Source organism: Lagenorhynchus albirostris, chromosome 8 (genome assembly GCF_949774975.1).
Source record: "Lagenorhynchus albirostris chromosome 8, mLagAlb1.1, whole genome shotgun sequence".
Taxonomy (NCBI): Eukaryota; Metazoa; Chordata; class Mammalia; order Artiodactyla; family Delphinidae; genus Lagenorhynchus; species Lagenorhynchus albirostris.
The window spans coordinates 41,545,998-41,561,319 of NC_083102.1; the positions used below are offsets into that span (position 1 = coordinate 41,545,998).

General features: G+C 35.6%; 1 protein-coding gene across 3 annotated transcripts in view; it reads left to right on the forward strand.

Moving 5' to 3' along the window:
* HERPUD2 (HERPUD family member 2) overlaps positions 1–14,863 on the forward strand; it is a 42,587-nt gene extending 27,724 nt beyond the window's left edge. For 2 of the 3 annotated variants that reach the window (XM_060156859.1, XM_060156858.1), the window contains exons 5-9: positions 906–1,060; positions 9,501–9,623; positions 12,406–12,729; positions 13,431–13,548; positions 14,006–14,863. In XM_060156859.1, the coding sequence (XP_060012842.1) occupies positions 906–1,060; positions 9,501–9,623; positions 12,406–12,729; positions 13,431–13,548; positions 14,006–14,167 (882 nt within the window). In that variant the 3' untranslated portion in view covers positions 14,168–14,863. The remainder of the gene's footprint in view (positions 1–905; positions 1,061–9,500; positions 9,624–12,405; positions 12,730–13,430; positions 13,549–14,005) is intronic. The other variant, XM_060156860.1, reaches the window with a different exon arrangement.
* The last annotated feature ends 459 nt before the right edge of the window (positions 14,864–15,322 follow it).

Below are 15,322 nucleotides of genomic sequence, written 5' to 3' on the forward strand. Positions count from 1 at the left end.
GCTGTAAATAGCAAGGCAGTACAGGTAAATGCAATTTTAGTGAACTTGGAAGGATGTTGAAATTATTTTGTACCCAGCTTTTTAAAGTGGGGAATTTATATAAAATGTAATTGTGTTTTAAATTTACATAAAACACTTGACAAACTATTTTCAAGCAGTAGCAAATTGAGGTGGTCTTCAAGAGATTATATTGTTTGAGGTTATTGAATCTGTGAGTTACTGACATCACTGAAGCATGAGAATTTTAAAATCCTGTTTGGTATTTTGTTCATGTTGTAAAAAAACAATATTTGTTGGTGGTATCTATAAACTAATAGAATTTTACAACTGAAAGAAATCTTGAAAATCTAGTTCAATCTCATTTTTTATAGGAAAGCTGAGACTCAGGGGTTAAGTGAATTTTAAGGTTATGTTCCTTGTTAATGTCAGAGATAACACAAAATTCTAGCATGTTCCTCAATATTTTAAACGAGTATACTACTAATAGCATGTTATACAGTAGCTGTTATACAGTAGTAGTTCATAGTAACTGTTTAAGTGACACAGTTATGAGTACCATTTATCAAACACTTCCTATGTGTTAAGCATCATGAAAAGAGCTTTGTATGAATTTAATTTTCACAAATTTTGTGTACTATTTTTTTGTATATAATTACTACTCAGCCCTTTATAGTTGAGAAATGGACTAATGTGTAATTAAATGATTTTGATTTTCTAAACTCTTCAGTCTCATAAGAATTAAAATATCTACCTATTAAGCTGGGCACAGGAGTCAAATCAGTAAATTTCTAAAATTCACTCTTTGCAGAGGGATTTCATAAGTACATTTTTAGCAATGTGTCTATAATATTGTGATTGTAATGAATTAAATCTCCTTGAAAAAATAATTACATTTTTGTTTGTAGAGTTCAGATCTGTCAGGATCATCAACTCCATCATCCAGTCAAGAAACCTTGTCTTTAGCTACCAGTTCGTCCTCAGAAGGATTGAGGCAACGAACCCTTCCACAAGCACAAACCGACCCAGCACAGAGTCATCAGTTCCCATATGTAATGCAAGGGTGAGTGAAACTGATAGCTGTGGGCCTCTTAAAAATCTGTGACTCCAGACTTTCATGGTAGCCCCCTTCAGTAATCAAAGTACATTTGAAATTTACTCATATACCTAATTACATGTTTTGAGAATTAGAGGGTTAGGTGGAGCAGTGCTTTGTTTTTTTTTTTTTTTTTTTTTTTTTGGCTGTCTCACACGGTTTGTGGGATTTTAGTTCACTGATCAGGAACTAAACCCTGGGCCCTCTGCAGTGAGAGCATGGAGTCCTAACCACTGGACCGCCAGGGAATTCCCAGGAGCAGTGCTTTTTTTTTTTTTAAGTGAATGGTGTTTTGTTTTTTAATTTATTTATTTTATTTTTGGCTGTGCTGGGTCTTTGTTGCTGCACGTGGGCTTTTCTCTAGTTTAGGCGAGCGGGTGCTACTCTTCGTTGCAGTGCACGGGCTTCTCATTGCGGTGGCTTCTCTTTTTGTGGAGCACGGACTCTAGGCGTGAGGGCTCAGTAGTTGTGGCCCGCAGGCTCTAGAGTGCAGGCTTAGTAGATGTAGCGCACGGGCTTAGTTGTTCTGCGGCATGTGGGATCTTCCCGGACTCGGGCTCAAACCCATGTCCCCTGCGTTGGCAGGCAGATTCTTAACCACTGCACCACCAGGGAAGCCCAGGAGCAGTGCTTTTGAAAGCTGGTTGTACATTAGAATTGTCTAGGGCAGTACTTTTCAGTCTTTAATGTTAGTGCTAATCACCTGGGGATCTTATTAAGATGCTGGTTCTGATTCAGTAGGTCTTATGTGGCCTGAGATTCTGTATTTCCAGCAAGCTCCCCTGTGATGCTGATGCTTCTGATGCTTAGAACATACTTTGAATAACAAGGATCTAGGTAACTAAAATTTTTGTTTTTACTCAGTCTCACTATAGGTCTATGCAAATTAGTCTTCTGGGGAGCAGATGGGTGAATAAGAGTGTTCTTGGAAGAGTATAGGGCCCAGTAATATGCTTTTAAAAACTTCCACTGGTGGTTATGATCAGTAAGGTAACAACTGAGGTAGAATAAAACTGTGATGTATTATGAAGATATGCTAACCATTTCATGTTATCCAGAGTCTTTCTTGGAGGAGTTTACTCAAGAAGCTTGCTATGGCTACCTTATATTTAGCAATTACAGCAGGCCTCTTGGGTTAGGCAGTTCCAGGGGGGAATGCAGTCGACAGCCACAGCATATCTTTCAGACAGCTCAGAAAGGAGGATCTTGGAGAATACAGTTTAGACCTGGGTTATGTCTGAAACCAGAGTACTTTTGAAGTAAAGGAAACATGAATAATAGGTAACGATAGTTGTTTTGTGTTGCATATCATGCTGTGGGACTGCAGTGTGTGACAGTGCTCCAGATCCATGATGGTGAGGCTGGAAATAAGGAAATGGCTAGGACTCCTCAGAATGGTAGTAAGTGATGTAACCAAGAAGTAGCCACTGATTGTTATGCCAAACAGGATGTAATAACATACAGGTACTTTCTACTTAGAACTTTAAACTTAATTCAATTCTTAATGCAGAAAAACAAAGTGGAGTATATAACAAAATATTTAAAAGACTCATCTGTCTCATATTCTTGAGTTTTTCTTCTAAAAATAAGTGTTTAGATTAGGCTGATTGTAGACTTTTATGAAGCATCCTATGAAACTATCAATATTTTTGTTTTCAGAAAATGATTATTACAAAGCAAAATTTAGTTATTTATAAAAAACAGTGTTGTCACGGTTTACATTATAGAATAATGGCTTAAAATACTTTCTGTCTTATGACAGTGATTCCTTTCCTGTGTTTTTTGCAGAGTAAGACAGTTCAGTTCCTCTTAATTTATACAGAGTGATTTTACTAATATTTTACCAAATACGGTGGTAGTGATAGAAAGTGAGAAAATTATGGATATAATAAACCTGGAAGAATATGTAATGACATGTTAATAATAGTTATCTCTGCACAATAAGATTTTTAACTCTCTGCACAATAAGATTTTTAACTCTTTCTCATACTTACAGTGAATATATTTTGTAATAAACAAAATAAAGTATGTAAAGTTGCATATCTTCAGAATAAGACCATGGTTATCTTGGGAAAAGATTAATAATTTCTTTAGGCTGTTGAGAAAATCAACAAACTTTGGAGACAAAGGCATTTAGCTTTTAGAAGTATATAAAACAGATTAGAAAAATCTGAAATAGTGTTTATTTTGCTAAAAATGAGTATTAAGATGATAAGCAATAAAATCCTTAAAGATTTGAGCTTCACTTAGGGAATCTATTACTAGATGAATAATGTTTTAAATCAGGAGGGCAGTGTAGCTTAGCGGATGTACAGATTCAGGAGCCAGCCTGCCTTGGTTTGAATCCTGGCCCTAACCACTGACTAACTTGGGCAAGTCTCTTCTCTACTTTGTTTCAGTTTGCTCATGATCTGGAGATAACGGTACTTATCATACAGGATTTCTGTGTGGATTAAGAGTTCATGTATGTAAAGTGTTTACTGATGTGTTAGCAGTTATTTATAAATTCATTCATATTTATAAATGAATGTTGTACATTCATTCAGCAAACAGATTTATAGTCATCTGTGAGTCTGATACACTGAACATTTGAATGAATGCCAGTGCTAGGTGCTGGAAAATGAATCTATATTTGGAAAGAGCACTTTGTGATTTACAAAACAATTTAAGTGAAAGTTCAGTAAATAGGTTATTCAGTTCAACAATGAACGTGATTTAATTTCATCTTATAGTTGTAATTTTTTACTAATGAAGACTTTACATCTGTCCTTAAGTAAATTTTATTGAACATAGCCTTAGCCTTAAATGTACAAGAGCAGTAATTTAGTGACCTTGAAGAATTCACCAACAAAATATAATCTCTGCACACCTTTTTTAGACTTCAGTACAGCTTATGTTTAACTAGTCACATGTGTTTTCCACCATGTAGGTCTCAATCTTTAGTGAACTTGTTAAAATTGCTAAATTGTGATCCCTACTCCCTGAGTTTTTGAATCACTAGGTTTAGGGTGGTGCTTAGGAATCTGCCAACTTAACAGCATTCTGGGAACCTCACTTTTTAAGAAGCTCTAATGCAGGTGATAATTTGCCCATCAAGATCCTGAGGAAACATGAGAAGACCAAACAGTACATGTATATCACCACATTGGCTATCCATTTATAATGTCACATTTATAAATCTTGACTGACTATTTTGGACTCAGTGTGCTGTGCTGTCATATTTATTTAACTCCAAAAACTGCTGACTGGTTTATAGAATACCCACTGTTATGTACACTCAATTTCCCCCCCGAAATAGTAACAACCTTGTTTTATAATTACTAAAACTGAAAACCTACTCATTGTACCCTTCTGTGTTATCCGATTTTTTAATAGTAAAAATCGCTTATAACCCACCACCCAGAAATAACTGTTGCTAACATTTTTGTAGTTTCCTTCCAAATAATTTTCTAAGTATGCTTTTTAAATAGAAATATCATATACTATTTTATTTTATAAACCATTTAAAAAAGCATAGTGTAGCCTGGACATAGTTCCAGATCAAATATAAATCTACAACATTCAAAGTCTGTATTAGCAATAAGTTTAGCCAAGGAGGTGAAAGAGCCATGCACTGAAAAGTATAAGACAGTGATGAAAGAAATTGAAGACACAAATAAATGGAAAGATATTCCATGCTCATGGATTAGAAGAATTAGTGTTGTTAAAATGTCCATACTACTCAAAGCAATCTGTAGATTCAGTCAATCCCTATCATTATTCCAAATGATATTTTTCACAGAAATAAAACAAACAATCCTAAAGTTTGTGTGGAACCACAAAAGACCTCAAATAGCCAAAGCAATCTTGAGAAAGAAGAGCAAAGCTAAAGGCATCACACTCCCTGATTTCAAACTATACTATAAAGTAACAGTAATTAAAACAATATGGTATTGGCATAAAAACAGACACATAGATCAATGGAACAGAATAGAGAACCCAGAAATAAACCCATACATATATAGTCAATTAATTTATGACAAAGGAGGCAATAATATATAATGAGGAAAAGACAGTCTCTTCAATAAATGGTGTTGGGAAAACTGAACAGCCACATGCAAAAGAATGAATCTAGACTACTATTTTATACCATACTTAAAAATTAACTCAAAATGGGAATTCCTTGGCAGTCCAGTGGTTAGGACTCCGTGCTTCCACTGCCAAGAGCACAGGTTCAATCCCTGGTTGGGGAACTAAGATCCTGCAAGCTGTGGGGCATGGCCAAAAAAAAAAAGTTACCTCAAAATGAATTTGACTTGAATGTAAGACTTGAGATGCTTCTAGGAGCTTGACCAGGTCCTCACAGTAAATACCAGAGAGGAATTCCTTCGTGTTTCTAGCAAGCAGAGGAGAAAAGAAAATGATTTTGAAATAACGCCAGACCTTTCTGTTCTTCTTAACAAGGTCTGCCCTCAGGAGAAACGATTTTACCAGAACATCACATGCTAGGGTTTATCAGAGCCTAACCTACTTGGTGCTTCTCAGTATTCCTTCCCCTTAGGTGGACAGGATGGGCGGAGGGGATTGGAGTTGAGTGTTTCCCTTCCCCCAAGTATGGTTCTTTTTTGTCTTTAGAATTTATCCTATTACAGTTAAAATACTATGTTTTGAAGTCAGTAGAATAAATCTTCTCTGTGTGATATGCTGCAGACTTGATACACGAGTTCATTTGTTTCTGTATCTTTGAATTTTTTTTATGTCTTGTTATTTTTTCTTTAGCTTTTTTCTTAATTGCATAAAACATTTCTATGGTTCCAGTCTCAAATCTATAAAACAAGATACATTAAGAGCCCTGCTTTCGTTTTATTCCCTTTTCCTGTTCTCTCTCTCCCCATAATACGTAACTACTTTTATGACTTTTTGGTTTTGGTTTATCCTTCCACTGTTTCATAGTGAAAATTTAAGAAAGTGTGTATACACACACGTACACACAATGTGTATACACACATATAAATATATCCTTTTCATTCTAACATGAAAGATAGCATATTATACATATTCTGCACCTTGCTTTTTAACAAAATATCACATAACAAAATATACAGGAGGTCATTCTGTGGGAGGATATGGAGATTTTCATTCCTTTTTACATCTGCACACCAATTCACTGACTGCATAAATTGTGAAATCCACTCTCCTATTGATGAATATTTGAGTTTTTTTCCATCTTTACTTTTACAAATAGTGTTGTAATGAATAGCTTTGTGCATATATCATTTCAGATTTTTGCCATTTATATTTAGGATAGACTCCTAGAAGTAGAAGTAGGTCAAAGTAGATAGATCAGAGAATAAATGCCTTCATAGGACTGGAATTAAAAACAGGTGACGTAAGCATGCTGATAAGTGCTATGATAAGGTTCTCTCTTTTCAATCATGAGCTACTGTCCTTGTTTTCAGTTTCTCTCTGTTATTAGGGGAAAGGAGGCCGGGAGTGGGAGTAGGCTGAGTATGTGGTTCCTAAGAGGGATGAGTACGTACAAAGGCTTAAAAGGGCAGACATGTGAAAATTTTTTCCATATTTCATATTTCTTTAAGCAATTCTCAGGAGCAGAATTACTTGGGCAGTTGAGTATAAGTGAACATTTTTAAAGGTATTTAATTTTATGAAATTGTTTTTTAAAGCCTTATTCCAATTTATCCTCCTGGCGATGAAAGAGTTGGGTTTCACTTATACCCCTTGCCAACACTGGATATTGGCAGATAAAAAATCCCTATCTTTATTTTATTTGCATTTATTTGGTGTCCTAATGATTATTTCAATTTCTATGAGTTCTTTATATAGAAAAGATATTAACTAATATTTATTGTAAACATTTTTTTCTAAGCTCAGTATCTTTAAATTTTATGTTGTCAAATACGTTATCTTTTTTGTGCTTTCTTCTATTGTTTATAAGTTAGGAAAGCCTCCTTCCATAGTTTTGGTAAATAGTCAATTCTAATTGCATCTAGATTTTCTGTGGTTTAACTCAATACTTTATTTTAGTCTACTTGAAACTCATTTGAATATGGAATGAGGTGAACCTTTAAACTCCCTTCCCCCAACCACCAATTTGGTCATCACTTTTCCCAGCTCCAAATAATAATTCTCTATTGTGTTATTTAATGATGCATCCTCTAGAATATATTAAATTCTTATGTAATATGTTTCACTACTCTATTATTATGTGCTTTAACAGTAACTTTATAATTTCATATCAAATAAACTCTTTTTTCTTGTTTTCTGTAGAGTACCAAATATATAACATCTTGTCTGAAGGATAATTAACACAATGGAAAATTGTAGTATACCAACCTGGGCCTGGAATGTACCTTAGCAATTATACAGTCCAGTAGTTTTTAACTTATTGGTGAGAAAGGGAAGAAGCATATGGGAATCATCTAGGGGAATTTATTAATTTATTTTCTTGACAACATAGTTTCAGTAATCACATTTATGTTTTTGGCTGCAGGAAGGTGAGGTGGGAAGCTATAGTAATTTTTTCTAAGTGATTGTTAGAGGCCTTTTCTTCCCTTGACCTTTAAAAACAGTGACAAAGTCCAGCCTTCACATTTAACAGTTGAAGTAATGGACTTGTGTGAGGTTATATTTCCTCTTAGTGGTAGAGATCGGTTGAGTTCTACTTTTAGGGGGATGAGTTTTTTCTTAGTTGGAAATACTAAGAAAATTTAAATATATACCTAGATACTGACTAATATTATGGCTAATACTTGATTTAGATAGTTTTCATTTTGCTCAGATGCATCAGTTCACTGGGGGAAATGCTAACAGCATTTATACAAATGCCAAAACATTTATATAAATGTTTTATAATACGTCTCTGCTCCAGTGGTATGGCTTTCTGTCCAGATTTGATCACTAATTGATATCTTTTTAAATGTATAGGTGGGGTAAGGTTCTTTTCCTCTTCTTATACAGGACTTGTTTATCAAGAGCTGGGAGGAACTCTCATGGAGGATTCTCTGCTTTTCCTTCTTCATTCAGTATGTGGGAAGGCTTGGGAAGTAGTGGGGAGGGCTGCATTCAGGAGGCAGGAGGATCTTCTGAGGATGGGAGCCACTGCATGGCTCCTATTATTCCTCCAAGGATGAGGAAATTTCAGGTTACATGCAGGAGAGTTGATGCCTTAATCTAGCACCAAGTTGCCTTTAGTACAGTTTGTTGATAAGTCTTAGCCTCCCAAGCTCTTCTAAATTAGGTTTCTATAATCAATTTTTACTAATTGTATGTTAACATTCTTTAGAATATAAAATTAAAGTTCATGAATTTGTTAATTATTCTTGTCTCACTCTGGATAGATCAAACTAATATTAGCTAAGATAAAATTCAAGTAATAGGAAGAAAAGGAGAGTTACAAAATTCACAAATTCTGCATTTACTTATATGTTTATCCCTGTAGTTGTCTTGAGGTATGCGAATTTCTGCAAACCTCACATTACACACTTTGAAGTCATATTCAGAGTTAGTGGTAGGGGAGAGTAAAAATAAAAACAGCTAACATTTACTGAGTACGGACTAGCAACCCTGTGAGGAAGATTCTATTATTAGCCCCATTTTAGAGATGAGAAAACTGAGGCATAGAAAAGTTAAATGTGGGCTTCCCTGGTGGCACAGTGGTTGAGGGTCCGTCTGCCGATGCAGGGGACACGGGTTCGTGCCCCGGTCCGGGATGATCCCACGTGCTGTGGAGCGGCTGGGACCGTGAGCCATGGCCGCTGAGCCTGTGCGTCTGGAGCCTGTGCTCCGCAACTGGAGAGGCCACAACAGTGAGAGGCCCACGTACCACAAAAAAAAAAAAAAAGAAAAGTTAAATGTGACCACCCACAAATTTTACTGAATTAATAGAATTTTAATCTACTTTAGGAATGCATGTATAAATATGTCTGCTAATCTTGGTTATTTAACTAAAAAATATTTTACAGATTTTAATAATGTTCATTTTTTATTTTACAGTTGATAGGTGCTATGTTTTAAATAATATTTTATTACTAATGTAAAATATCCTTTTGCTAATTCCCCCAAATTTAGGGTTTTGGTTCTCAAGAAGAATGTACTAAAAATGCAATGAAAGTATTTTTTGACTTCTGTGCTGAAATGAGAAGATAGCAGATGTTTAATCTGGCCGCACATTTGCTTTATTTTTCCATTAAAATTGGGCTGTGATGTTACTTGTTCTGTATACTTGGGGTCAGGGTCATCTTACATAAGCTATAATGTCTTACTTGAGGAATGCTGAAAATAAGTATTTTTCATTAAGATTTAATACGTTTGTCAATGGATTACTTGTAGTTCAGAAATAAAAATGTAGAGAAATGCTTTCAACTTCTTCTGGAGCATTAAAAGACATTTCTTTATTACTCGATTTTAGAAATGTAGACAACCAGCTTCCTGGGCAGGCTGTTCCGGCTGGATTCCCTGTGTATCCCGCTTTCAGCCCACTGCAGATGCTATGGTGGCAACAGATGTATGCGCATCAGTATTATATGCAATAGTAAGTTAATTTGAGTTTATTTTTTTACTCATTGTGGTGTTTGCTTTATTTTCTTTCTGATTCTAAGTAAGTTGATTTGGGATTTCATTTACTGATGTGTTTCATTGGTTTTTAAAAATTATTTTAAAGTATTTGGCTAAAGGAAAAAGGGTTCACATCCTGTTCACATCAACTAAACCTATTCTCTGCTTCTCTCTCTCTCCCCTAATTATATTTAGCAGTATTCAGGTGCTTTCTTTAATAGAACATTTTATCTATTTAAGAGGAGAAAACTTAGGAAAGTTTCACTGGAAGGCAGCAAATCTACGTGAAGGTAGGATGTCGAATAAAAAAGGGAATAGAAAGAACCATATGTCAGGGAGGCTCATATTGATGTAGGGCTCAGTTGTGGCTAATATGCTCTCTGGACTGTTGGTATTTTAGTAAGTCTTGCTTCTGATCAGCATGGAACAATCTTAGTACCAAATACAGTTTCTCGGTTTTCTTTCTTCTGGACTTCCTGTGTGTTCATTTAACATTTCTAGCTTCTCTTTAATGTTTTCCTGTCCTTGTTTCTGTGATTCTGTCATCCTCTTCATTCTTTTTCTCTTTCTGATCACTCATTTTGTGTCCTTTGTTTTTTCCCTTTTTCTAAATGGTAACATTTCTTGTTCAGTTAGGTATTTGTATACCTACCATGTGCCTTGTGATAGTCTGGTAGGGAAGATAGGATTCAGTCCTGGGCCAGTCATCTTGGATTTCCTTTTTCCATGGCCTTAGTTGTTAGCTCTCTGTGATGACTCCCGTTCTTCATCTTCTGTGCCTCCTCTTGTGTCTCCACTTAATTGTTGGAGATTTCCATAGAGAAATTTGCCTTTCCCTTAAATGCAGCATGTCTGAAATTTAACTGCACCATCCTCTTAAGTGCATTTTCCTTCTTGACTTCCTTGTCAGTGATACTGTCTCTTCTTAATCATCCTCCAAGCTCTTAGCCTTAGTCAGCTTTGATTCTGGCTTCTGTTATCCCTGAATCCAGCAACTTACCAAGATGAGTTAGTATGTTGTTTCTAGCTTCCGTCCTTCCCTATATCTTACTTTCAATATTTTGTGAAGATCTTTTCTAATGTTAGACCCACTTTACTGCAATCACTTTTTCTCCTTTTAGGCTCTTTACTATATTTCATTGTACTACTGCCAGGTTAATTTGCGTAACACATAATTGAGTCTGTCATTCTCCATCCCCTAAAACATCTGATGGCTCTCTTGCCTACAGTGTGAAGTCTGTATCCTTATCCTTCCTCTAGACCTTACCCCAGGAAGCTACCTGCTTTATTAACTTCATATCCTAATGCTCTCCTGTATAACCCCTTGGCTACAGGAAGGCTCTTTATACCTTACCTGTCGCCATAGTAATGGTTATCATTTGAGGGACTGCTTTGTCCTTAGTACTCCACTAGATGCTTTACACCCCTTGTCTTGTTTATAACCTCAAAAGAACTGTGTAAGATAAGTGGGGCTTATCGTAGTTTGCTACTGAATCATATAACCTTATGTACATCATTTAACTTCTGAGCCTCAAGTTTTCACATTTAATGAAATAACTCACCTATGAATCAGAATGTCCATGAGATAGGAAGTGTTTTGGAAATGAAAGACCCCTCTACATATACAATGTATTAGATAACTGGCTTAAACATAGGCTTTTGTACCCTAGAAAACTTCTATTTTATATTGCTATCTTGATTTTAAAACTTTATTGTAGAAAAATTTCAACATATAAAAAGAAGAGTGAAATGAATCCGTGTTCTCATCACCCAGCTTTTCAACATTTATCAATTCATGGCAGTCTGGTTCTACAACTTTCCCCCCTTTGCTAAATAATTTAAAGCAAATTTCAGATATATTATCATTTTACCGGGAGTCTTTTAAAGGAAAATTTATTCTGACTTTTAAGCAATCAAATTATAAGCAAACTTTAGGACCACAGTTCTTCATAACTTGATAAGGACCTACACCAGTGTTCTCCAGATGGAGTTCCCAAAAGTCAGGATTGGGGTTGAGGGATTGTTACCTGGATCTCGTTAATATTTTAAAATACTAATACAAATCATTTATCACTTAGAGTGGACACACAGGGTAATGATTAATGTCCTTTTTTTTTTTTTTTTTTGTGGTACACGGGCCTCTCACTGTTGTGGCCTCTCCCGTTGCGGAGCACAGGCTCCATATGCGCAGGCTCAGCGGCCATGGCTCATGGGCCCAGCCGCTCCGCGGCATGTGGGATCTTCCCGGACCGGGGCACGAACCCGCGTCCCCTGCATTGGCAGACGGACTCTCAACCACTGTGCCACCAGGGAAGCCCTGATTAATGTACTTTTTTAGACAAATCTTTCAAAACACGGGTCTAAGGAACAGGTGGTGGGTGTGGGGGTCATTTATCCTCTGTAGAAGAGCAAAAGAGGCCATTAGTGAAAAGTTTTGGAAAAAGATCTGGTCATTACCTTATAATTTAGTGAAAGAGAGAAACAGTAGTGATCACATGGCTGTTCTTATCTCTTCCACCTCTCCCCTGCTAACCTAGACTACCAGGCTGGGAGAACATCCTTTCCTGAGCTACTCCTGCCATCCATGTTGGCTCCACTTTTCCACTGGGAGTTAGGCTTACCTAGGAAATGAGGTGCGGGAGTTGTGATATTCTATATTAGGTTTATGACAAATACATATGACTTCCCAGGAAGTTTTGAAAAATATAGTATATAAATGTTTGGGTTTTTTTTAATATTTATTTTGGTGAATATTTCAGTCAAGCTGCAGTTTCAGCTCAGGCCACATCAAATGCCAACCCAGCCCAGCCTGCTGCTTCACAGCCTCTAAATCTGGCACACGTTCCCGGAGAAGAACCCCCACCAGCTCCAAACCTAGTGGCCCAAGAAAATCGACCCATGAATGAGAATGTTCAAATGAATGCACAGGGAGGTCCAGTGCTAAACGAAGAAGACTTCAATCGAGACTGGCTAGACTGGATGTACACGTTCTCACGAGCTGCAATTCTCCTTAGCATTGTGTACTTCTATTCTTCTTTTAGTCGGTTTATCATGGTAATGGGAGCCATGCTACTGGTTTATTTGTGAGTGATGTTCATTCACTTTGTGTGGTTTCTTTTAATTACTTTCTAAAACTGTTCAGCACGGAATCTGGCATGTGGTAGTCTGTTGTGAATGCTGAGTCAAGGAATATCAATGTTGGCCTTCAGATATCTGGCATCAGAAGCAAAGCAGGTTATGTAACGTAAGAACATTTATCAGAATTGTCTAGAAGCAGATTTTTTCCTTTACTGTCTTTTATAAAAATTGTTAGTTCAGTTAGACATGCCCTATCAATTATTTAAAACTTGAGGTGTGTATGATGCAGTCTTGCAGAGGATATGCTTTTTAATTAATTAATCAATAGTAAGTCCTATAGGTATAGGTCAGATTTTTTTTCATAAGCAGACTAACTGTCCCTTGCCCCCCCTTTTTCCCAAGAGGCAAACAAATATCTAGTTGAATTTCATTTTGAAAAATACCAAAAAATGATTTTATGACTCCTGACTTGTCTTAATATCTAGCATAGAGTCAGTTAAGCTCATGATAAACTTTAGACTTAAATTGATTCCTGTTTTCCTGTCACTGCTTTGAGAGGGGTAGTTCTTGGCCTGAAGTAGGAGATTTGGTCTTTTCATTTATCATAGTTCTAATCATTTTTCTCTTGTAGGACACTAATGTTTGATAGTGTTACAAATAAAAACAGTTGTGACTTATTTTCTTTTCTCTTTATTTTACTGAGCAGACACCAAGCTGGATGGTTTCCTTTTAGGCAAGAAGGAGGTCAGCAACAGGCTCCCAACAATAATGCCGAAGTCAACAATGATGTGCAGAATGCAAACAATCTAGAACTTGAAGAAATGGTATGCTAATGAGGTTTTCATATACTTTAAATATAGATGTTTCTTCAGCACTCTATGAGATCAACATAATAAAAGACTCTTGGGGTATTCCATAGTATTGAAGGAAAGTTAACATGTAAATGTGTGGTTTCATCTAGGAGAACTTATAATACTGTCAGTCATATATTAGAATTAAGTGGAAAGAACTAATATCATTCTTCCCAAAAATAGTCTAAAAAGAAAATTATGCACACAGTGAGAATTTATTATATTAAACTGGCAGTTATCCCTTTGAACTTGAACGAGGAATTTATCAATTTTGGATTTAATGAAGATTTCTAATGACCATGAAGTTCCACTTCCTTATTATATGCTCATATTCCTCCTTTGGGAAGAATTTAGCTCTCTCCTTTTCTGTCATGAGTTAATGGTAGCTGTTCAGATCACTTAGGAACATGTTTCTTCTTTTGTTTGAAAGGAGCGTCTTATGGATGATGGGCTTGAAGATGAGAGTGGAGAAGATGCAGGTGAAGATGCCAGTGCAATTCAAAGGCCTGGATTAATGGCATCAGCTTGGTCTTTTATCACCACCTTCTTTACTTCACTAATACCAGAGGGGCCTCCCCAGGTTGCCAATTAGACCTGAAAAACTGTGCCAGTTGCAAAGGAGGGTCTGAATTTAGGAAAGTGTTCTAAATAACAGTGCAATTTCAAAAAAATTTATTACTTTCTTTTCATCATCATGTATAGAGGTGTTTTTTTTTCTTTAAGCTTCTCATGCATATGAATATTTTAAGCACAAATGGACTACTAAATGTGTGATTTTTTTTAAAGATCTTAACAGAACATAGCATAATATTGGTCTTCCAGGTTTTATTAATTTCAATTATGTATATTATAACAAGACAGACCTGTTTGTGTGTCTTCTTTAAAGAGCTGCTTCACATATAAATGTCTAGCTAATATCTCAGCCCTTAAATGTATAATTTGAATACATATATCTATTTTCTGTGAATTATCCTGAAAGTTTTAAACAGAATGACCTCATAGTTTTTAACAAAGAATATTATTTACCTAAAATGTGCTAGTAGCATCTTGCCCAGCCATAAAGCAATAAACTTCTCAATAATCTTAATTTTGACATTTGAATAAATGGAAACTTTCTATTTTAAGGGCATATCCCATCGATTGGAATTAGTACCTTAAAAAAAAAAGGCAGCTCTTCAATGGAATTAATAGTGATATAAAATGTTTGATATAGGCAGTACTTTTATAAAATAAGATTCTGGAAATTGCTCCCTGTAATTTTTTAAAATAAAAGGTCAATTATGGTAAACTGTCTTATGGGCTATTTATTCAAACTCTTCCATAATGTACCCATTACATGCAAAAATCTATGTAAATTTCAGTAATTTTTTGGGTTGCTAAAGTCTTCAAGGTCATTTTCACCTCTTTCCATTCCAGATGGATATCTTCTAGTTCTCAGGTAGTCTGAAACCTTATTAGTTTATTTAAAAATCCCTGTGAAAGTTAATTCAGTATTTCTTAAGAAAGGAGTAAGTCTCTTATAGGGTAGCTTAAAATTGAATAAATGAGGATAGGAGAGCTTACTATGGAAGAACTTTTATCTCACATGATATGTATTTTAAAGTAATATATGGTACTGGTACAGTAATATATGATTAGATAATGGAACAAAATATAAAATTAAGAAGACTCCATGAATTATTCTCTAAGTTTTTTACTTCCAGTGTTAAAGGTGACATTTCAAGGGTAACTGGTTAACCCTTTGAAA